At 59.6% G+C, this 23233-nt stretch overlaps 1 protein-coding gene across 1 annotated transcript in view; it reads right to left on the bottom strand.

Annotated features, from left to right (window-relative positions):
• Nucleotides 1-1681: 1681 nt before the first annotated feature.
• ttyh1 (tweety family member 1) overlaps nt 1682-23233 on the bottom strand; it is a 60058-nt gene continuing 38506 nt past the window's right edge. Inside the window, exons 7-12 of the mRNA XM_041182355.1 lie at nt 16734-16809; nt 11851-11906; nt 6466-6558; nt 4446-4538; nt 3700-3845; nt 1682-1865 (exon numbers count right to left, since the gene is read on the bottom strand). Of these exons, the coding sequence (XP_041038289.1) occupies nt 1682-1865; nt 3700-3845; nt 4446-4538; nt 6466-6558; nt 11851-11906; nt 16734-16809 (648 nt within the window). The remainder of the gene's footprint in view (nt 1866-3699; nt 3846-4445; nt 4539-6465; nt 6559-11850; nt 11907-16733; nt 16810-23233) is intronic.

Genomic DNA, 23233 nt, shown 5'->3' with positions numbered 1-23233 from the left:
CAGTACTGAGGGTGTGCTGCACTGTCGGAGGGTCAGTACTGAGGGAGTGCCGCACTGTTGGAGGGTCAGGACTGAGGGGGTGCCGCACTGTTAGAGGATGAGTACTGAGGGAGTGCCGCACTGTCGGAGAGTCAGTACTGAGGGAGTGCTGCACTGTCGGAGGGTCAGTACTGAGGGAGTGCTGCACTGTTGGAGGATCAGGACTGAGGGGGTGCCGCACTGTCGGACAGTCAGTAGTGAGGAGGTGCTGCACTGTTGGAGGGTCAGTACTGAGGGAGTGCCACACTGTTGGAGGATCAGTACTGAGGGAGTGCCGCACTGTTGGAGGGTCAGGACTGAGGGAGTGCCGCACTGTTGGAGGATGAGTACTGAGGGAGTGCCGCACTGTCAGAGGGTCAGTACGGAGGGAGCGCTGCACTGTCAGAGGGTCAGTACGGAGGGAGTGTTGCACTGTCAGAGGGTCAGTACTGAGGGAGTGCTGCACTGTCAGAGGGTCAGTACGGAGGGAGTGCTGCACTGTCAGAGGGTCAGTACTGAGGGAGTGCTGCTTTATCAGGTGGACATAACAAATCACACGGCTGAAGACGGGTGGTGTCTCTCCTCTTTCCTGCAGTTAATAGTTTCATCAATTAGAAGGACCGGAGAAGTTGACATGGTCATTATCATTCCTGTGATGTTTGCGGGATCTTGCTGTGCGGAGATTGGCTGCCACATTTCCGACATTGCGAGAAGCAGGTGTCTATGAACAGCGATACAGATCATAGGGATGTGTGTAGAAAGTAACTCACCAAGGCACCTTCCAAACCCACAATCATTACCATCTAGAAGGACAAGAGCAGCAGACAGATGGGAACACCAACACCTGGAAGTTCCCCTCCAAGTCACACACCATCCTGACTTGGAAATATATCACCGTTCCTTCACTGTCACTGGGTCAAAAACCTGGAAATCCCTCCCTAACAGCACTGTGGGTGTACCTACACCACACGGACAAAAGCCTGGAACTCCCTCCCTAACAGCACTGTGGGTGTACCTACACCACAGGGACAAAATCCTGGAACTCCCTCCCTAACAGCACTGTGGGTGTACCTACACCACATGGACAAAAGCCTGGAACTCCCTCCCTAACAGCACTGTGGGTGTACCTACACCACAGGGACAAAATCCTGGAACTCCCTCCCTAACAGCACTGTGGGTGTACCTACACCACAGGGACTGCAGCGGTTCAGGAGCGCTGCTCATCCACCACCTTCTCAAGGTGCAATTAGGGCTGGGAAGTGAATTTCGGTCCAGCCAGCAACACCCACATCCCTGTGAATGAATCCCTGAGGATATATTAATGAGGCCGTTTGGTGAATGACTGAGACACAGGACAGGTAAATGTGGGAATTAGTTTATTCTTGCTGATGTGCATCCTGTCGATCGAGGGAAGTTTGTTCGGATTGGTCACCAGATCGCGAATGGAGTCGGAGCTGGCCTCTGAAGCACAAGGTCCACCCGCCTCTCGGTTTTCAGACAACTCTTGACCAATCAGACCGGCCGCGTCCTGCAGAAGCTGTCGCCACGGGGATGGGGGCGTTGACCTCCGGCCTCCGCCCATGAGGCTCGGTGCTTTGACCCCTGAGGCGCCACCCCCTCCCCTACTCCGATCCCCCCCCCGAGGGGAGGAGAGGGGAGGGAGTCACATGTAGTGGGCGATGTGGGCGTTGGAGATGGGGGGAGCGGTAGGGTGAGTGCCCCCCTGCCGGGTGAAGCTGCTGGCGTAGGCGTAGAAGGTGGGCAGGGCGGGTCTGGGCAGCACACGGGGTCTACGGCACATGGGGCTGAAGGGCTCCTCCTCATCGACTTCTCCCAACTTGGGGGCCCTGGGGGAGGGGAGAGGGGGAGGGGGAGGGGGAGGGGGAGGGGGAGGGAGAGGTAGAGGAAGAGGTGGAGGGGGAGGGAGGTGGAGGGAGAGGCAGAGAGGGTTAGAGTGTGAGTATATAAGACACCCCTCGCATTCCCCACTCCCTTCTGCCCCCCTCACATGCACCCCCCCCTCACACCCCCTCCCTCGCGCCCCCCCCTCCCTTGTGCGCCCCTCCCTCACACACCCTCCCTCACACACCCTCCCTCACAAGCCCTCCCTCGCAATCCCTTCCCTCACAATCCCCTCCATCACACTACCCTTCCTCACAATCACCTCCCTCAAATGCCCCTCTCTCACACACACCCTCCCTCACACACCCTCCCTCACACACACCCTCCCTCACACACCCTCCCTCACACACACCCTCCCTCACACACCCTCCCTCACACACCCTCCCTCACACACACCCTCCCTCACACACCCTCCCTCACACACCCTTCCTCACTCAACCTGCCTCACAATCCCCTCCCTCACAATCCCCTCCCTCACAATCCCCTCCGCTCAGTCCCTTGCTCTCAATCCCCTCCCTCACATTCTCCACCCTCAAGCTCCCCTCCTTTGCAATCCCTTTCCTCATACTCCCCTCGCACACAAAACCCCTCCCTCAGATAACCACCTCACCCTCCTGTCCTTCATAATCCCCTCCCTCACAATCCACCTCACCCTCCCGTCTCTCACAATCCCCACCCTCGCATTCCCTTCCCTCACAACCCACTCCTCGCAAAACTAACCCTCACAAACCTACTCCCTCCCCTCTCCTTCCCTCCCCTCCCCTCCCTCTCCTCCCCTCCCCTCCCCACCCTCCCCCTCTCCTTCCCACCCCTCCCCTCCCTCCCCTCTCCTTCCCTCCCCTCCCTCCCCTCTCCTCCCCTCCCCTCTCCTCATCTCCCTCCCCTCTCCTCCCCTCCCCTCCCTCCCCTCCCCTCGCCTCCCCTCCCCTCCCCTCTCCTCATCTCACTCCCCTCTCCTCCCCTCCCCTCCCCTCCCTCCCCCTCTACTTCCCTACCCTCTCCTCCCCTCCCCTCCCCTCTCCTCCCCTCCCCTCCCCTCCCCTCCCCTCCCCTCCCTCCCCTCCCCTCCCCTCCCCTCTCCTCCCCTCCCCTCTCCTCCCCTCCCCTCCCCTCCCCTCTCCTCTCCTCCCGTCCCCTCTCCTACCCTCTCCTCCCCTCCCCTCCCCTCCCCTCTCCTCCCCTCTCCTCCCCTCTCCTCCCCTCCCCTCTCCTCCCCTCCCCTCCCCTCTACTCCCCTCCCCGCCCCTCCCCTCCCCTCCCCTCTCCTCCATCCCCTCCCCTCCCCTCTCCTCCCCTCCCATCCCTCCCCTCCCTCCCCTCCCCTCCCCTCTCCTCCCCCCTCCCCTCTCCTCCCCTCCCTCCCCTCCCCTCCCTCCCCTCCCCTCTCCTCCCCTCCCCTCCCCTCTCCTCCCCTCCCCTCCATCCCCTCCCCTCCCCTCTCCTCCCCTCCCATCCCTCCCCTCCCTCCCCTCCCCTCTCCTCCCCTCCCCTCCATCCCCTCCCCTCCCCTCTCCTCCCCTCCCATCCCTCCCCTCCCTCCCCTCCCCTCTCCTCCCCTCCCCTCCCTCCCCTCTCCTCCCCTCCCCTCCCTCCCCTCTCCTCCCCTCCCCTCTCCTCCCCTCCCCTCCCCGCTCCTCCCCTCTCCTCCCCTCCCCTCTCCTCCCCTCCCCTCCCCTCCCCTCTCCTCCCCTCCCCCCCTCCCCTCTCCTCCCCTCCCCTCCCCCCCTCCCCTCCCCTCCCCTCCCCCCTCCCCTCCTCGGGGAGGAGAGATTTACTCACCGGTGGTTGTGTAGTTTTCTCCAGATCCTGGGCAGGGTGTAGACCATGGAGCAGTGAGACAGGACGGTCAGGAAGGAGAAGGCGCAGAGGTAGAGGGTTCCTTCCATTGCATCATAACAGATGCCCCTTAACACCTCCACGTAATGCTGGGGGGGCACAGATAGGACCCGAGGGAGATAGACAGAGTTATAGAGCGCATTATGTCCCCTACCTCACTCACTGTCACCCCCTACCCTCAATCTCCACCTACCCAACTTCTCTCCGTCTGCCTCAATCCCCATCTACCCACCTTCTCCCCGTCTCCCTCAATCCGCACCTACCCACCTTCTCCCCGTCTCCCTCAATCCCCACCTACCCACCATCTCCCCATCTCCCCTAATCCCCACCTACCCACCTTCTCCCCGTCTCCCTCAATCCCCACCCACCCACCTTCTCCCCATCTCCCTCAATCCCCACCTACCCACCTTCTCCCCGTCTCCCTCAATCCCCACTTACCCACCTTCTCCCCCGTCTCCTTCAATCCCCACCTACCCACCTTCTCCCCGTCTCCCTCAATCCCCACCTACCCACCTTCTCCCCGTCTCCCTCAATTCCCACCTACCCATCTTCTCCCCGTCTCCCTCAATTCCCACCTACCCACCTTCTCCCCGTCTCCCTCAATCCCCACCTACCCACCTTCTCCCCGTCTCCCTCAATTCCCACCTACTCACCTTCTCCCAGTCTCCCTCAATCCCCCTGGTACCCACCTTGTTGAAACCCTGGCAGTGGATCAGAGCCGTGAGATGATGGAGGACTCGCTCGGTTGTGTTCAGGGCCTGTTGAGCTGCGAGGAGACTGGCCTGGGACAGAGGAGAGAGAGATACACTGGAAGGGCTCAGAGAGGTGATGATAGAGCAGGCCCCGTGGAATCAGAGGCTCGGAGATAATTGCACAGGGCATCGGCTCCGGAATTTTCCATCATTCTGTCCTTATCCCGTCATGCTCCCTCCTCCCTCTTCCCTTGAATGTCCATCCCAGTTGGCACATCATGGCACTTAGTGCCAATGTTAAGACAGGAGGCATTCTCAGGGTTGCCAGTGGGTGTACCGACCACACCCCATCCCCCAACAATCCCTGCCTGCACCCCATTCCCCCTGTTGGCCTTTATGGCAAGGGGGATGTAGTATAAACGCAGACTGGGTGACCCGCTTTGCGGAACACCTGCGGTCTGTCCACAAGCATGACCCAGACCTCCCTGTCGCTTGCCATTTTAACACTCCACCCTGCTCTCTTGCCCACAGGTCCATCCTTGGCTTGCTGCAGTGTTCCAGTGAAGCTCAACGCAAACTGGAGGAACAGCACCTCATCTTCCGACTCGGCACTTTACAGCCTTCCGAACTGAATATTGAATTCAACAACTTCAGACCGTGAACTCTCTCCTCCATCCCCACCCCCTTTTCGATCCCCCCTTTTCCAATAGTTTATAATTTTGTTGCAACTATATATTTTTCTTTTCCCTCCTATTTTTAAATTTATTTGGATCTATTGTTTCATCTCCACCTTTCATCCCATTTCGATCCCTTCCCCCCACCCCACCCCCACTAGGGCCATCTGCCACTAGCTTGCTACCCTTAATGTCCCCATTAGCACATTCATTAGATCAACACCCCTTTGTCCTTTTGTCTATGACATCATTGGCAATCTCTTTTTAGCCTCCACCTATCACTGGCCCTTTATACATCTCTCCTGTCCCACCCCCCTCTACCAGCTTATATTTCAACTCATTTCTATATGTCTTAGTTCTGGTGAAGGGTCACAAGGACTCGAAACATTAACTGTATCCCTCTCCGCAGATGCTGTCAGACCCGCTGAGTTTTTCCAGGTGTTTTTGTTTTTGTTCCAGATTTCCAGCATCCGCAGTATTTTGCTTTTTATAAAAGTAGGAATGCCTCGCTGCAAGCGGTCAGGGCACTGGTGGGATTGGGCCCGGAGCTCTGTGTCCAGTTCTGGTCTCCCTACTTAAGGAGGGAGGTACCTGCACTGTGGGGGGGTTGGTGGAGGGGGGGTGCAGTTCAGGGAAGGTTCACTCGGCTGATTCCTGGGGTGATGGGGGCTTTGTCTGACGAGGGAGGGTTGGGCCTGTGCCCGTTGAGGGGGTTTAGAAGAATGGTGGGGGGGGGATCTTATTGAGACATATCAGATCCTGAGGGGAGGTGGGGCTTGACAGGGTGGATGCTGAGTGCATGTTCCTCCCTCCCCTCCCCCTCCCCGATGGGGGAGTTTAGAACGAGGGGGCAGACAGTTTGAGGGGTGGATGCTGAGTGGATGTTCCTCCCCCTCCCCGGTGGAGGAGTTTAGAACGAGGGGGCAGACAGTTTGAGGATAAGGGGTCTCCCGGTGAAGGCAGGGGTGAGGAGGAATTATTTCCCTGAGGGTCGTGAGTCCGGGGTTTTCTTCCCCAGGGAGCAGTGGAGGCTGGAGGGGCGGGGTGTGGGGGCAGCTGGATGAATACACTCAAGGCTGAGTTAGACAGGGTCTCTGATCCACACGGGAGTCGAGTGTTATGGGGGGGGTGGGGTCGAAGGGAGGGGGTTGCGGACAGAGTGGGGCCGCATTCAGGGCCTTACCCTGAGGGGGAGCAGGCTGGAGGGGCCGAGCGGCCTCCTGCTCCTAATTCTTATGATAGGTGAGCGCACACTGGTCCGGAATCGGTCCTCAATCCCCCCCCACTCCCCCACCACCCCCTCCCCACCGTCCTCAGTACCACCAACCCGCTCTGTACCTTACCTGCGCAGATGGGAATTCAGCGATGGCTCCTCGCTCCAGGCTATTGATTTGAGAGTGGATGGTACTCATTGCTCGGTAAGAGAGGGTCACGCTCTGTTAAGAGAGGGCCGGGAGAGACACAGGTTTAGAGAGGAATCTTGGGGTAGGGATTGAAGTGGCATAGTCGCTTTACATTTGGAGTTGGGAGCAGTGGGGTGTAGAACAAATCCTAGAGTATGTACATCTCCCTCCGACAGTGCAGCACTCCCTCAGTACTGGCACCGGGGGGAGTGTCGGCCTGGATTATGTAGCTCAAATCCTAGAGTATATACATCTCCCTCCGACAGTGCAGCACTCCCTCAGTACTGGCACCGGGGGGAGTGTCGGCCTGGATTATGTAGCTCAAATCCTAGAGTATATACATCTCCCTCCGACAGTGCAGCACTCCCTCAGTACTGGCACCGGGGGGAGTGTCGGCCTGGATTATGTAGCTCAAATCCTAGAGTATATACATCTCCCTCCGACAGTGCAGCACTCCCTCAGTACTGGCACCGGGGGGAGTGTCGGCCTGGATTATGTAGCTCAAATCCTAGAGTATATACATCTCCCTCCGACAGTGCAGCACTCCCTCAGTACTGGCACCGGGGGGAGTGTCGGCCTGGATTATGTAGCTCAAATCCTAGAGTATATACATCTCCCTCCGACAGTGCAGCACTGTGAGATAGAGAATCTCTGGTAAAAAGGCGTATAGACAGGGAAAGGGGTTCAGAGTTAGGGAGGGAGAGTATGAGTTAGAAGAGAGAGAGGGAGAGAGAGATAGCGAGACGGAGAGTAGGAGGAGATGTTGTGACACCTGGGCGTGAGGGAGAGAAAGAGAGAGGGACATGAAAAGAAAGAGAAAGAGGGAGGGGGATGAGAATTAGGGAGGGGGAGTGAGAAATGGAAACAGGGAGAGAGACAGAGTGGGAGAGTGACGGAGAGGAGGCAGGGGAGTGAGAGGGATAGAGGGACAGGGAGTGGGGGAGAGACGGAGAGAAGGAGGGGGCAGAGAAAGGGAGCGAGAGAGAGACACTGAAAGAAAGAGAGGGAGGGGCAGGGAGTGAGAGTTGGAAACGGGGAGAGAGAGAGAGAGACAGAGAGGTGGGGTTGGGAATTAAGAGTGAGAGGGAGTGAGAGAGAGAGAGACAGGGGAGTGTGAGTTAGGGAAGGAGAGAGAGAAACTGGGAGAGAGAGAGAGAGACATGGAGAGGAGGAGGAGGGGAAGTGAGAGAGAGAGGGAGATTTAGGGAGGAAGGGTGAGAGTGAAAAATAGGGAAAGAGAGAGAGAGAGAGAAAGGGAGACAAAGAGGAGGAGGGGCAGAACGAGTGAGAGCGAGGGAGAGAGAGGGAGGGAGGGACAGGGAGAGTGAGTTAGGGACAAAGGGCGAGAAGGAAACAGGCAGGAGATACACAGAAGAGGAGGAAGGGTAGTGATAGGGGGAGGGAGTGAGAGAGAGAGCCTGGGGGAGAAAGAGAGAGGGACAGGGAGGGAGAGTTAGGGAGAGGGAGTGAGAAAGGGGAACAGGGACAGAGAGAGAGAGGAGGGGAGGTGAGAGTGATAGAGAGTGGGCGAGAGGAAGTGAGAGTAAGGGAGGGGGTGTAAAACAAAAAGGGAGAGAGAGAGAGGTGGACAGGCAGTGCAGGGGAACTGAGAGAGAGTTGGGAAGAGAGCTCGGAGGGTGGAGAGAGCTCGGAGGGTGGAGAGAGCTCGGAGGGTGGGGAGAGCTCTGAGGGCGGAGAAGGTTCGGATGGTGGAAAGAGCTTGGAGGGTGGAGAGAGCTCGGAAGGTGGGATGAGAGCTCGGAGGGTGGAGAGAGCTTGGAGGGTGGGGAGAGCTCGGAGGGTGGAGAGAGCTTGGAGGGTGGGGAGAGCTCGGAGGGTGGAGGGAGCTAGGAGGGCGGAGAGAGCTCGGAGGGTGGAGAGAGCTCGGAGGGTGGAGAGAGAGCTCGGAGGGTGGAGAGAGCTCGGAGGGTGGAGGGAGCTCGGAGGGTGGAGAGAGCTCGGAGGGCGGAGAGAGCTTGGAGGGTGGGGAGAGCTCGGAGGGTGGAGGGAGCTAGGAGGGCGGAGAGAGCTCGGAGGGTGGAGAGAGCTCGGAGGGTGGAGAGAGAGCTCGGAGGGTGGAGAGAGCTCGGAGGGCGGAGAGAGCTCGGAGGGTGGGGAGGGAGCTCGGAGGGTGGAGAGAGCTTGGAGGGTGGGGAGAGCTCGGAGGGTGGAGGGAGCTAGGAGGGCGGAGAGAGCTCGGAGGGTGGGGAGGGAGCTCGGAGGGCAGAGGGAGCTCGGAGGGGGGAGAGAGCCCGGAGGGTGGGGAGGGAGCTCGGAGGGGGGAGAGAGCTCGGAGGGTGGAGAGAGCTCGGAGGGGGGAGGGAGCTCGGAGGGTGGAGAGAGCTCGGAGGGTGGGGAGGGAGCTCGGAGGGTGGAGAGAGCTCGGAGGGTGGAGAGAGCTCGGAGGGGGGAGAGAGCTCGGAGGGGGGAGAGAGCTCGGAGGGTGGAGAGAGCTCGGAGGGGGGAGAGAGCTCGGAGGGTGGAGAGAGCTCGGAGGGTGGGGAGAGCTCGGAGGGTGGAGAGAGCTCGGAGAGCGGAGAGAGCTCGGAGGGTGGAGAGAGCTCGGAGGGTGGAGAGAGCTCGGAGGGTGGAGGGAGCTCGGAGGGTGGAGAGAGCTCGGAGGGTGGAGAGAGCTCGGAGGGTGGAGAGAGAGCTCGGAGGGTGGAGAGAGCTCGGAAGGTGGGGAGAGCTCGGAGGGGGGAGAGCTCGGAGGGGGGAGAGAGCTCGGAGGGGGGAGAGAGCTCGGAGGGCAGAGGGAGCTCGGAGGGGGGAGAGAGCTCGGAGGGTGGAGAGAGCTCGGAAGGTGGGGAGAGCTCTGAGGGGGGATGAGAGCTCGGAGGGCGGAGAGAGAGCTCGGAGGGTGGAGAGAGCTCGGAGGGTGGGGGGAGCTCGGAGGGCGGAGGGAGCTCGGAGGGCGGAGGGAGCTCGGAGGGGGGAGAGAGCTCGGAGGGCGGAGAGAGCTCGGAGGGTGGAGGGAGCTCGGAGGGTGGGGAGGGAGCTCAGAGGGCAGAGGGAGCTCGGAGGGCGGAGAGAGAGCTCGGAGGGGGGAGAGAGCTCGGAGGGTGGAGGAAGTTCGGATGGTGGAAAGAGCTCGGAGGGTGGAGGGAGCTCGGAGGGTGGGGAGGGAGCTCGGAGGGTGGAGAGAGCTCGGAGGGGGGAGGGAGCTCGGAGGGTGGAGAGAGCTCGGAGGGTGGAGAGAGCTCGGAGGGTGGAGAGAGCTCGGAGGGTGGAGAGAGCTCGGAGGGCGGAGAGAGAGCTCGGAGGGTGGAGAGAGCTCGGAGGGGGGAGGGAGCTCGGAGGGTGGAGAGAGCTCGGAGGGCGGAGAGAGCTCGGAGGGTGGAGAGAGAGCTCGGAGGGGGGAGAGAGCTCGGAGGGCGGAGAGAGCTCGGAGGGTGGAGGAAGTTCGGATGGTGGAAAGAGCTCGGAGGGTGGAGAGAGCTCGGAGGGTGGAGAGAGCTCGGAGGGTGGAGGGAGCTCGGAGGGGGGAGAGAGCTTGGAGGGTGTAGGGAGCTCGGAGGGTGGAGGGAGCCCGGAGGGTGGAGAGAGCTCGGAGGGTGGAGAGAGCTCGGAGGGCAGAGGGAGCTCGGAGGGTGGAGAGAGCTCAGAGGGTGGGGAGAGCTCGGAGGGTGGAGGGAGCTCAGAGGGTGGGGAGGGAGCTCGGAGGGTGGAGGGAGCTCGGAGGGGGGAGAGAGCCCGGAGGGTGGGGAGAGAACTCGGAGGGTGGAGGGAGCTCGGAGGGCGGAGAGAGCTCGGAGGGTGGAGGGAGCTCGGAGGGCGGAGGGAGCTCGGAGGGCGGAGAGAGCTCGGAGGGTGGAGGGAGCTCGGAGGTCAGAGAGAGCTCGGAGGGTGGGGAGGGAGCTCGGAGGGCGGAGGGTGCTCGGAGGGCGGAGGGAGCTTGGAGGGCAGAGGGAGCTCGGAGGGCGGAGGGAGCTCAGAGGGCGGAGGGAGCTCAGAGGGCAGAGGGAGCTCAGAGGGCAGAGGGAGCTCAGAGGGTGGAGAGAGCTCGGAGGGTGGAGGGAGCTCGGAGGGTGGGGAGAGCTTGGAGTGTGGAGAGAGCTCGGAGGGTGGAGGGAGCTCGGAGGGGGGAGAGAGCTCGGAGGGGGGAGAGAGCTCGGAGGGTGGAGGGAGCCCGGAGGGTGGGGAGAGCTCGGAGAGCGGAGAGAGCTCAGAGGGTGGGGAGAGCTCGGAGGGTGGAGAGAGCTCGGAGGGTGGAGAGAGCTCGGAGGGTGGGGAGAGAGCCCGGAGGGTGGGGAGAGCTCAGAGGGCGGAGGGAGCTCAGAGGGCAGAGGGAGCTCAGAGGGCAGAGGGAGCTCAGAGGGTGGAGAGAGCTCGGAGGGTGGAGGGAGCTCGGAGGGTGGGGAGAGCTTGGAGTGTGGAGAGAGCTCGGAGGGTGGAGGGAGCTCGGAGGGGGGAGAGAGCTCGGAGGGGGGAGAGAGCTCGGAGGGTGGAGGGAGCCCGGAGGGTGGGGAGAGCTCGGAGAGCGGAGAGAGCTCAGAGGGTGGGGAGAGCTCGGAGGGTGGAGAGAGCTCGGAGGGTGGAGAGAGCTCGGAGGGTGGAGAGAGCTCGGAGAGCGGAGAGAGCTCAGAGGGTGGGGAGAGCTCGGAGGGTGGAGAGAGCTCGGAGGGTGGAGAGAGCTCGGAGGGTGGAGAGAGCTCGGAGAGCGGAGAGAGCTCAGAGGGTGGGGAGAGCTCGGAGGGTGGAGGGAGCTCGGAGGGTGGAGAGAGCTCAGAGCGTGGAGGGAGCTTGGAGGGTGGGGAGAGCTCGGAGGGTGGAGAGAGCTCGGAGGGCGGAGAGAGCCCGGAGGGTGGAGGGAGCTCGGAGGGCAGAGGGAGCTCGGAGGGCGGAGGGAGCTCAGAGGGCGGAGGGAGCTCAGAGGGCGGAGGGAGCTCAGAGGGTGGAGAGAGCTTGGAGTGTGGAGAGAGCTCAGAGGGCAGAGGGAGCTCAGAGGGTGGAGAGAGCTCAGAGCGTGGAGGGAGCTTGGAGGGTGGGGAGAGCTCGGAGGGGGGAGAGAGCTCGGAGGCCGGAGGGTGCTCGGAGGGCGGAGGGAGCTAGGAGGGTGGAGAGAGCTTGGAGGGTGGAGGGAGGGAGCTCAGAGGGCGGAGAGAGCACGGAGGGCGGAGAGAGCTCGGAGAGGGGAGAGAGCTCAGAGGGTGGAGAGATGGTGGGAATGAGAGCGGAAATGAGAGGTGGAAACAGGGAAAGATAGAGATGAAGAGAGAGAGAGCAAAAGAGAGAAAGAGAGAGTGGGAAAGAGAGAGTGAAGGAAGAGATTTGCAGGAAGAAATGGAGAGGATGATGTTGAATTGAGAGAGCAGAGAGACTCACGTAGTGGAAAGGGTTGAGGGCACCGTCATCACAGGTTAAATAGTAATCGAGCAGATCTGGGAGAGAGGAAAGGTTATTCAATCAGAGTAAATATCCCTCGACACTGACCCCATCAAACACTCCCAGGACAGGTACAGCACGGGGTTAGATACAGAGTAAATCTCCGTCGACACTGTCCTCATCAAACACTCCCAGGATAGGTACAGCACGGGGTTAGATACAGAGTAAATCTCCCTCTACACTGTCCCCATCAAACACTCCCAGGACGGGTACAGCACAGGGTTAGATACAGAGTAAAGCTCCCTCTACACTGTCCCCATCAAACACTCCCAGGACAGGTACAGCACGGGGTTAGATACAGAGTAAATCTCCCCCTACACTGTCCCCATCAAACACTCACAGGACAGGTACAGCACGGAGTTAGATACAGAGTAAATCTCCCTCTACACTGTCCCCATCAAACACTCCCAGGACAGATACAGCACAGAGTTAGATACAGAGTAAAGTTCCCTCTACACTGTTCCCATCAAACACTCCCAGGACAGGTACAGCACGGAGTTAGATACAGAGTAAAGCTCCCTCTACAACTGTCCCCATCAAACACTCCCAGGACAGGTGCAGCACGGGGTTAGATACAGAGTAAAACTCCCTCTACACTGTCCCCATCAAACACTCCCAGGACGGGTACAGCACGGGTTAAGATACAGAGTAATGCTCCCTCTACACTGTTCCCATCAAACACTCCCAGGACAGGTACAGCACGGGGTTAGATACAGAGTAAATCTCCCTCTACACAGTCCCCATCAAACACTACCAGGACAGGAAGATGGGTAAGTGGGAATTGAGGGATATGAGGAGAAGGTGGGTAGGTGGGGATTGAGGGAGACTGGGAGAAGGTGGGTAGGTGGGGATTGTGGGAGACGGGGAGAAGGTGGGTAGTGGGGATTGAGGGAGATGGGGAGAAGGTGGGTAGGTGGGGATTGAGGGAGACGGGGTGAAGGTGAGTAGGTGGGGATTGAGGGAGACGGGGAGAATGTGGGGATCTTTCGCTGTCTCTCACTTTCACTGTCTCTCACTTTCCCTCTCTCTCACTTTCTCCGTCTCTCACTTTACCTCTCTCTCACTTTCTCTGTCTTTCACTTTCCCTGTCTCTCACCTTCCCTGTCTCTCACTCTCCCTCTTTCAAACTTTCCCTCTCTCTCACTCTCCCTCTCTCTCACTTTCCCTCTCTCGCTTTCCCTCTCTCTCACTTTCCCTCTCTCTCACTTTCCCTCTCTCTCATTGTCCTTGTCTCCCTCCCTTTCTCCCTTGTCTGTCTCTCTCTACCTCTCTGTCTCTCTTTCTCCCTCTATTTCTTTTTCTCTTTCTCCAAATCTGCACCTTTTTCTCCCTCTCTCTTCGTCTCTGTCTCTTTCACCCATTCTCTGTCTGCCTGTTTGTCTATCTGTCCATCTGTCTCTCTGCCTCTTTCTCTCTCACCCTCTCTCAAATTTCTGACTCCATCTGTTTCTGTATCTCTGTCTCAGTATCTCCCTCTTCATCTCTCTCTCTCCATGTATCTCTCTCTCTCTGTCTCTCTCTCTCTGTCGCTCTATCTCTCTCTGTGTCTCTCTGTCTCTCTCTCTGTCTCTCACTCTGTCTCTCTCTCTGTCTTTCTCTCTCTCTGTCTCTCTCTCTGTCTTTCTCTCTCTCTGTCTCTCTCTCTCTGTCTTTCTCTCTCTCTCTCTGTCTCTCTCTCTCTGTCTCTGTCTCTCTGTCTCTGTCTCTGTTTCTCTCTCTGTCTATCTCTCTCTCTCTCTGTGGAATATTTCAGTCGTTCCCATGTTGGGTTTAATGGTGAGCAGGGTTCAGGTGCGGAGATCAGAGCGGTGGGAGGTGAATGCTGGCCTTGGCGCTGGCGTGAGGAGATACTTGAGCGTTCGCTCCCCCCTTCACGGACAGTCTGTCTCGCTCTGTCTGTCTCGCTCTCTGTCTATCTCTCTCTCTCGATCACTATCGCTCTCCCCTGTCTCTCTCTCTCTCTCTCGATCACTATCGCTCTCCCCTGTCTCTCTCTCTCTCTCTCGATCACTATCGCTCTCCCCCTGTCTCCCTCTCTCTCTCTCGATCACTATCGCTCTCCCCTGTCTCTCTCTCTCTCGATCACCATCACTGTCCCCCTGTCTCTCTCTCTCTATCACCATCACTCTCCCTCTCTCTCTCGCTCTCTCTCGATCACAATCGCTCTCCCCCTGTCTCTCTCTCTCTCTCAATCACTATCGCTCTCCCCCTGTCTCTCTCTCTCTCTCGATCACTATCGCTCTCCCCCTGTATCTCTCTCTCTCTCGATCACTATCGCTCTCCCCCGTCTCTCTCTCTCTCTCTCGATCACTATCGCTCTCCCCCGTCTCTCTCTCTCTCGATCACTATCACTCTCCCCGCCTCTCTCTCTCTCTCGATCACTATCGCTCTCCCCGTCTCTCTCTCTCTCGATCACTATTGCTCTCTTTTTGTCTCTCTCTCTGTCTCGATCACTATCGCTCTCCCCCGTCTCTCTCTCTCTCGATCACTATTGCTCACCCTCTGTCTCTCTCTCTCGATCACTATTGCCCTCCCTCTGTCTCTCTCTCTCTCAATCACTATTACTCTCTCCATCTCTCTCTCGATCACTATTGCTCTCCCTCTATCTCTCTCTCTCTGTCGCGATCACTATCGCTCTCCCCGCCTCTCTCTCGATCACTATCGCTCTCCCCCGTCTCTCTCTCTCTCTCGATCACTATCACTCTCCCCGCCTCTCTCTCTCTCTCGATCACTATCGCTCTCCCCGTCTCTCTCTCTCTCGATCACTATTGCTCTCTTTTTGTCTCTCTCTCTGTCTCGATCACTATCGCTCTCCCCGTCTCTCTCTCTCTCTCGATCACTATTGCTCACCCTCTGTCTCTCTCTCTCTCGATCACTATTGCCCTCCCTCTGTCTCTCTCTCTCTCAATCACTATTACTCTCTCCATCTCTCTCTCTCTCGATCACTATTGCTCTCCCTCTATCTCTCTCTCTCTGTCGCGATCACTATCGCTCTCCCCGCCTCTCTCTCGATCACTATCGCTCTCCCCCTGTCTCTCTCTCTCTCTCGATCACTATCGCTCTCCCCGCCCCTCTCTCTCTCTCTCTCTATCACTATCGCTCTCCCCCTGTCTCTCTCTCTCTCTCTCGATCACCATCACTCTCCCCCTGTCTCTCCCTCTCTCTCGATCACCATCACTCTCCCCCTGTCTCTCTCTCTCTATCACCATCACTCTCCCTCTCTCTCTCACTCTCTCTCGATCACAATCGCTCTCCCCTGTCTCTCTCTTTCTCAATCACTATCGCTCTTCCCTGTCTTTCTCTCTCTCTCGATCACCATCACTCTCGCCCTGTCTCTCTCTCTCTCTCAATCACTATCGCTCTCCCCCTGTCTCTCTCTCTCGATCACTATCGCTCTCCCCGTCTCTCTCTCTCTCTCGATCACCATCACTCTCGCCCTGTCTCTCTCTCTCTCTCGATCACTATCGCTCTCCCCCTGTCTCCCTCTCTCTCTCGATCACTATCGCTCTCCCCCTGTCTCTCCCTCTCTCTCTCTCGATCACTATCGCTCTCCCCTGTCTCTCTCTCGATCACTATCGCTCTCCCCTGTCTCTCTCTCTCTCTCGATCACTATCGCTCTCCCCGTCTCTCTCTCTCTCTCGATCACCATCACTCTCGCCCTGTCTCTCTCTCTCTCTCTCGATCACTATTGCTCTCCCTCTGTCTCTCTCTCTCTCTGTCTCGATCACTATCGCTCTCCCCGCCTCTCTCTCTCTCTTGATCACTATCGCTCTCCCCCTGTCTCTCTCTCTCTCTCTCGATCACTATTGCTCACCCTCTGTCTCTCTCTCTTTCTCGATCACTATTGCTCTCCCTCTGTCTCTCTCTCTCTCTCTCGATCACTATCGCTCTCCCCGTCTCTCTCTCTCTCTCTCTCGATCACTATTGCTCTCCCTCTGTCTCTCTCTCTCTCTGTCTTGATCACTATCGCTCTCCCCGCCTCTCTCTCTCTCTTGATCACTATCGCTCTCCCCCTGTCTCTCTCTCTCTCTCTCGATCACTATTGCTCACCCTCTGTCTCTCTCTCTCTCGATCACTATTGCTCTCCCTGTCCCTCTCTCTCTCTCGATCACTATTGCTCACCCTCTGTCTCTCTCTCTCTCTCTCTCGATCACTATTGCTCTCCCTCTGTCTCTCTCTCTCTCTCTCGATCAATATTGCTCACCCTCTGTCTCTCTCTCTCTCTCGATCACTATTGCTCACCCTCTGTCTCTCTCTGTTTCAATCACTATCACTCTCCCCGTCTTTCTCTCTCTCTCTCTCGATCACTATTGCCCTCCCTCTGTCTCTCTCTCTCTCTCAATCACTATCACTCTCCCTGTCTCTCTCTCTCTCTCGATCACTATCGCTCTCCCCGCCTCTCTCTCTCTCGATCACTATCGCTCTCCCCCGTCTCTCTCTGTCTCGATCACTATCGCTCTCCCCGCCTCTCTCTCTCTCGCGATCACTATCGCTCTCCCCCGTCTCTCTCTCTCTCTCTCAATCACTATCGCTCTCCCCCTGTCTCTCTCTCTCTCTCTCTCGATCACTATTGCTCTCCCTCTGTCTCTCTCTCTCTCTCTCGATCACTATCGCTGTCCCTGCCTCTCTCTCTCTCTCGATCACTATTGCTCTCCCTCTGTCTCTCTCTCTCTCTGTCTCGATCACTATCGCTCTCCCCGCCTCTCTCTCTCGATCACTATTGCTCACCCTCTGTCTTTCTCTCTCTCTGTCTCGATCACTATCACTCTCCCCCTGTCTCTATCTTCCTTGCTTTATCCCTCTGCCTCTTCCCCCGCTCTCACCTGCATTGATTCCCAATTTGGTCTGGGTTATGTTGCTGACAGATGAATCTGGGTCGATACAGAAGTCACCGAGTGCCTGTAGACAGGGAGAGAGGAAAGGGTGAGGGAGGAGGCATTTGTCCACAACCCCCAGTCGCACCCCCGCTCCTCCCAGCTCACCACCCGCATGCCAACTCCAGCCCCTCCGCACATTATAACCCTTCTTAAATTTCACCATTATCACCCCCCCAGAATAGTTGTTGATAGCTTGTGAGCAATGGGGACTGGTCACCCTTGGTCCACCTGAAATTCATTCCCCTCTGTGAGTCAGAAGGCTATTTGACTGCAGCGTGCATTCACAGAATGGCAGGATTGAACTTCTCGATCTCCAGCTAACTGATGTGCCAGCAGAGTGAGGCAGCAATTGGCTAACCTGGATAATTTATCCACTCGCCCGTTCACTCACACATCCTAACATAAACCCACAGGGGCTGAAGGGAAATGTAGATACGGGCAATGATCATTACTCCCTTGGCAGCAGAGAACTGCACTGTCGGAGGGTCAGTACTGAGGGAGTGATGCACTGTCAGAGGGTCAGTACTGAGGGAGTGATGCACTGTCAGAGGGTCAGTGCTGAGGGAGCACCGCACTGTCGGAGGGTCAGTAGTGAGGGAGTGCTGCACTGTCGGAGGGTCAGTACTGAAGGAGTGCTGCACTGTCGGAGGGTCAGTAGTGAGGGAGTGCTGCACTGTCGGAGGGTCAGCAGTGAGGGAGTGCTGCACTGTCGGAGGGTCAGTACTGAAGGAGTGCCGCACTGTCAGAGGGTCAGTACTGAGGGAGTGCTGCACTGTCGGAGGGTCAGTAGTGAGGGAGTGCTGCACTGTCGGAGGGTCAGTACTGCAGGAGTGCCGCACTGTCGGAGGGTCAGTGCTGAGGGAGCGCTGCACTGTCAGAGGGTCAGTACTGAGGGAGTGCCGCACTGTTGGAGGGTCAGTACTGAGGGAGTGCTGAACTGTCCGAGGGTCAGTGCTGAGGGAGTGCTGCACTGTTGGAGGGTCAGTACTGAGGGAGTGCTGAACTGTCCGAGGGTCAGTGCTGAGGGAGTGCTGCACTGCCAGAGGGTCAGTACTGAGGGAGTGCTGCACTGTCGGTGGGTCAGTACTGAGGGAGTGCTGCACTGTCGGAGGGTCAGTGCTGAGGGAGTGCTGCACTGTCGGAGGGTCAGTACTGAGGGAGTGCTGCACTGTCGGAGGGTCAGCAGTGAGGGAGTGCTGCACTGTCAGAGGGTCAGTACTGAGGAGTGCTGCACTGTCAGAGGGTCAGTGCTGAGGGAGTGCCGCACTGTCTGAGGGTCAGTACTGAGGGAGTGCTGCACTGCCAGAGGATCAGTACTGAGGGAGTGCTGAACTGTCGGAGGGTCAGTACTGAGGGAGTGCTGCACTGTTAGAGGGTCAGTACTGAGGGGGTGCTGAACTGTCGGAGGGTCAGTGCTGAGGGAGTGCTGCACTGTCGGAGGGTCAGTACTGAAGGAGTGCTGCATTGTCGGAGGGTCAGTAGTGAGGGAGTGCTGCACTGTCGGAGGGTCAGCAGTGAGGGAGTGCTGCACTGTTGGAGGTGCTGTTTTTCTGATGGGCCATCACAGAGTCCTTGCCTGCCTCTCATGTGGACGTTGGGTTGTGTCTTGGCCGTTTTTTTACACAGAGCTTTGAGGTCATTGTCAAGTTGCTGTATTTGGGATCTTTCTGTGCACCAATTTGCTGCCAGTTCCCTCTATTTACACAGATAGTCCACTCGCAGTTTGCTGCACTGAGCCCATCCACTTAGTATATTCACCAGGAAACTGCAAGGCTGTCGTTCCATGTGGTACTCTCACTCTGCCTTCCCTCTCACTCCCCCTCTCACTCCCCCTCTCACTCCCCCTCTCACTCCCCCTCTCACTCCCCCTCTCACTCTGCCTTCCCTCTCACTCCCCCTCTCACTCCCCCTCTCACTCCCCCTCTCACTCCCCCTCTCACTCTGCCTTCCCTCTCACTCCCCCTCTCACTCCCCCTCTCACTCTGCCTTCCCTCTCACTCCCCCTCTCACTCCCCCCTCACTCTGCCTTCCCTCTCACTCCCCCTCTCACTCCCCCTCTCACTCTGCCTTCCCTCTCACTCCCACTCCCCACCCCACTCTCACTCTGCCTTCCCTCTCACTCCCCCTCTCACTCCCCCTCTCACTCTGCCTTCCCTCTCACTCTGCCTTCCCTCTCACTCCCCCTCTCACTCTGCCTTCCCTCTCACTCCCCCTCTCACTCTGCCTTCCCTCTCACTCCCCCTCTCACTCCCCCTCTCACTCTGCCTTCCCTCTCACTCCCCCTCTCACTCCCCCTCTCACTCTGCCTTCCCTCTCACTCCCCCTCTCACTCCCCCTCTCACTCTGCCTTCCCTCTCACTCCCCCTCTCACTCCCCCTCTCACTCTGCCTTCCCTCTCACTCTGCCTTCCCTCTCACTCTGCCTTCCCTCTCACTCCCCCTCTCACTCTGCCTTCCCTCTCACTCTGCCTTCCCTCTCACTCCCCCTCTCACTCTGCCTTCCCTCTCACTCCCCCTCTCACTCCCCCTCTCACTCTGCCTTCCCTCTCACTCCCCCTCTCACTCTGCCTTCCCTCTCACTCCCCCTCTCACTCCCCCTCTCACTCTGCCTTCCCTCTCACTCCCCCTCTCACTCCCCCTCTCACTCTGCCTTCCCTCTCACTCCCCCTCTCACTCTGCCTTCCCTCTCACTCCCCCTCTCACTCCCCCTCTCACTCTGCCTTCCCTCTCACTCCCCCTCTCACTCCCCCTCTCACTCTGCCTTCCCTCTCACTCCCCCTCTCACTCCCCCCTCACTCCCTCTCTCACTCTGCCTTCCCTCTCACTCCCCCTCTCACTCCCCCTCTCACTCCCCCTCTCACTCCCTCTCTCACTCTGCCTTCCCTCTCACTCCCCCTCTCACTCCCCCTCTCACTCCCCCTCTCACTCCCCCTCTCACTCTGCCTTCCCTCTCACTCCCCCTCTCACTCTGCCTTCCCTCTCACTCCCCCTCTCACTCTGCCTTCCCTCTCACTCCCCCTCTCACTCTGCCTTCCCTCTCACTCCCTCTCTCACTCTGCCTTCCCTCTCACTCCCCCTCTCACTCTGCCTTCCCTCTCACTCCCCCTCTCACTCCCCCTCTCACTCCCCCTCTCACTCCCCCTCTCACTCCCCCTCTCACTCCCCCTCTCACTCTGCCTTCCCTCTCACTCCCCCTCTCACTCTGCCTTCCCTCTCACTCCCCCTCTCACTCCCCCTCTCACTCTGCCTTCCCTCTCACTCCCCCTCTCACTCTGCCTTCCCTCTCACTCCCCCTCTCACTCTGCCTTCCCTCTCACTCCCCCTCTCACTCTGCCTTCCCTCTCACTCCCCCTCTCACTCCCCCTCTCACTCCCCCTCTCACTCCCCCTCTCACTCTGCCTTCCCTCTCACTCCCCCTCTCACTCTGCCTTCCCTCTCACTCCCCCTCTCACTCCCCCTCTCACTCCCCCTCTCACTCCCCCTCTCACTCTGCCTTCCCTCTCACTCCCCCTCTCACTCTGCCTTCCCTCTCACTCCCCCTCTCACTCCCCCTCTCACTCCCCCTCTCACTCCCCCTCTCACTCTGCCTTCCCTCTCACTCCCCCTCTCACTCCCCCTCTCACTCCCCCTCTCACTCTGCCTTCCCTCTCACTCCCCCTCTCACTCCCCCTCTCACTCCCCCTCTCACTCCCCCTCTCACTCTGCCTTCCCTCTCACTCCCCCTCTCACTCCCCCTCTCACTCCCCCTCTCACTCCCCCTCTCACTCTGCCTTCCCTCTCACTCCCCCCTCACTCCCCCTCTCACTCCCCCTCTCACTCTGCCTTCCCTCTCACTCCCCCCTCACTCCCCCTCTCACTCCCCCTCTCACTCTGCCTTCCCTCTCACTCCCCCTCTCACTCTCACTCTCACTCCCCCCCCACTCACTCCCCCCACTCCCCCTCCCACCCCACTCCCCCTCCCCCCCCACTCCCACTCCCCCCCCACTCTCACTCTCACTCCCCCCCCACTCTCACTCCCCCCCAATCTCACTCTCACTCTCACTCCCCCCCCACTCTCACTCCCCCCCACTCTCACTCCCCCCCCACTCCCCCTCTCACTCCCCCCCCACTCTCACTCCCCCCCACTCTCACTCCCACTCCCCCCCCACTCTCACTCTCACTCTCACTCCCCCCCCACTCTCACTCTCACTCCCCCCCACTCTCACTCCCACTCCCCCCCCACTCTCACTCTCACTCTCACTCCCCCCCCACTCTCACTCTCACTCCCACTCCCCCCCCACTCTCACTCCCCCCCCACTCTCACTCTCACTCCCCCCCCACTCTCACTCTCACTCCCCCCCCCCACTCTCACTCTCACTCCCCCCCCACTCTCACTCTCACTCCCCCCCCACTCTCACTCTCACTCCCCCCCCACTCTCACTCTCACTCCCCCCCCACTCTCACTCTCACTCCCCCCCCACTCTCACTCCCCCCCCCACTCTCACTCTCACTCCCCCCCCACTCTCACTCTCACTCCCCCCCCACTCTCACTCTCACTCCCCCCCCACTCTCACTCTCACTCCCCCCCCACTCCCACTCTCACTCCCCCCCCACTCTCACTCTCACTCCCCCCCCACTCTCACTCCCCCCCCACTCTCACTCTCACTCTCACTCTCACTCCCCCCCCACTCTCACTCTCACTCCCACTCCCCCCCACTCTCACTCCCCCCCCACTCTCACTCTCACTCCCCCCCCACTCTCACTCCCCCCCCACTCTCACTCTCACTCCCCCCCACTCTCACTCTCACTCCCCCCCCCACTCTCACTCTCACTCCCCCCCCACTCTCACTCCCCCCCCACTCTCACTCCCCCCCCACTCTCACTCTCACTCCCCCCCCACTCTCACTCTCACTCCCCCCCCACTCTCACTCCCCCCCCACTCTCACTCCCCCCCCACTCTCACTCCCCCCCCACTCTCACTCTCACTCCCCCCCCACTCTCACTCTCACTCCCCCCCCCACTCTCACTCCCCCCCCACTCTCACTCTCACTCCCCCCCCACTCTCACTCTCACTCCCCCCCCACTCTCACTCCCCCCCCACTCTCACTCTCACTCCCCCCCCACTCTCACTCTCACTCCCCCCCCACTCTCACTCCCCCCCCACTCTCACTCTCACTCCCCCCCCACTCTCACTCTCACTCCCCCCCCACTCTCACTCTCACTCCCCCCCCACTCTCACTCTCACTCTCACTCCCCCCCCACTCTCACTCCCCCCCCACTCTCACTCTCACTCCCCCCCCACTCTCACTCCCCCCCCACTCTCACTCTCACTCCCCCCCCACTCTCACTCTCACTCCCCCCCCACTCTCACTCTCACTCCCCCCCCACTCTCACTCTCACTCCCCCCCCACTCTCACTCTCACTCCCCCCCCACTCTCACTCCCCCCCCACTCTCACTCTCACTCCCCCCCCACTCTCACTCCCCACTCTCACTCTCACTCTCACTCCCCCCCCACTCTCACTCCCCCCCCACTCTCACTCTCACTCCCCCCCCACTCTCACTCCCCCCCCACTCTCACTCTCACTCCCCCCCACTCTCACTCCCCCCCCACTCTCACTCTCACTCCCCCCCACTCTCACTCCCCCCCCACTCTCACTCTCACTCCCCCCCCACTCTCACTCTCACTCCCCCCCCACTCTCACTCTCACTCCCCCCCACTCTCACTCCCCCCCCACTCTCACTCTCACTCCCCCCCACTCTCACTCCCCCCCCACTCTCACTCTCACTCCCCCCCCACTCTCACTCCCCCCCCACTCTCACTCCCCCCCCACTCTCACTCCCCCCCCACTCTCACTCTCACTCTCACTCCCCCCCCACTCTCACTCTCACTCCCCCCCCACTCTCACTCTCACTCCCCCCCCACTCTCACTCTCACTCCCCCCCACTCTCACTCTCACTCCCCCCCCACTCTCACTCTCACTCCCCCCCCACTCTCACTCTCACTCCCCCCCAACTCTCACTCTCACTCCCCCCCCACTCTCACTCCCCCCCACTCTCACTCTCACTCCCCCCCCACTCTCACTCTCACTCCCCCCCCACTCTCACTCTCACTCCCCCCCCACTCTCACTCTCACTCCCCCCCCCACTCTCACTCTCACTCCCCCCCCACTCTCACTCTCACTCCCCCCCCACTCTCACTCTCACTCCCCCCCCACTCTCACTCTCACTCCCCCCCCCACTCTCACTCTCACTCCCCCCCCACTCTCACTCTCACTCCCCCCCCACTCTCACTCTCACTCCCCCCCACTCTCACTCCCCCCCCACTCTCACTCTCACTCCCCCCCCACTCTCACTCCCCCCCCACTCTCACTCTCACTCCCCCCCACTCTCACTCTCACTCCCCCCCCCACTCTCACTCTCACTCCCCCCCCCACTCTCACTCTCACTCCCCCCCCACTCTCACTCTC

Source organism: Carcharodon carcharias (assembly GCF_017639515.1).
Source record: "Carcharodon carcharias isolate sCarCar2 chromosome 39 unlocalized genomic scaffold, sCarCar2.pri SUPER_39_unloc_5, whole genome shotgun sequence".
Taxonomy (NCBI): Eukaryota; Metazoa; Chordata; class Chondrichthyes; order Lamniformes; family Lamnidae; genus Carcharodon; species Carcharodon carcharias.
The sequence above is the reverse complement of the archived record's forward strand: the minus strand, read 5'-3'. Positions and strand labels throughout refer to the sequence as shown.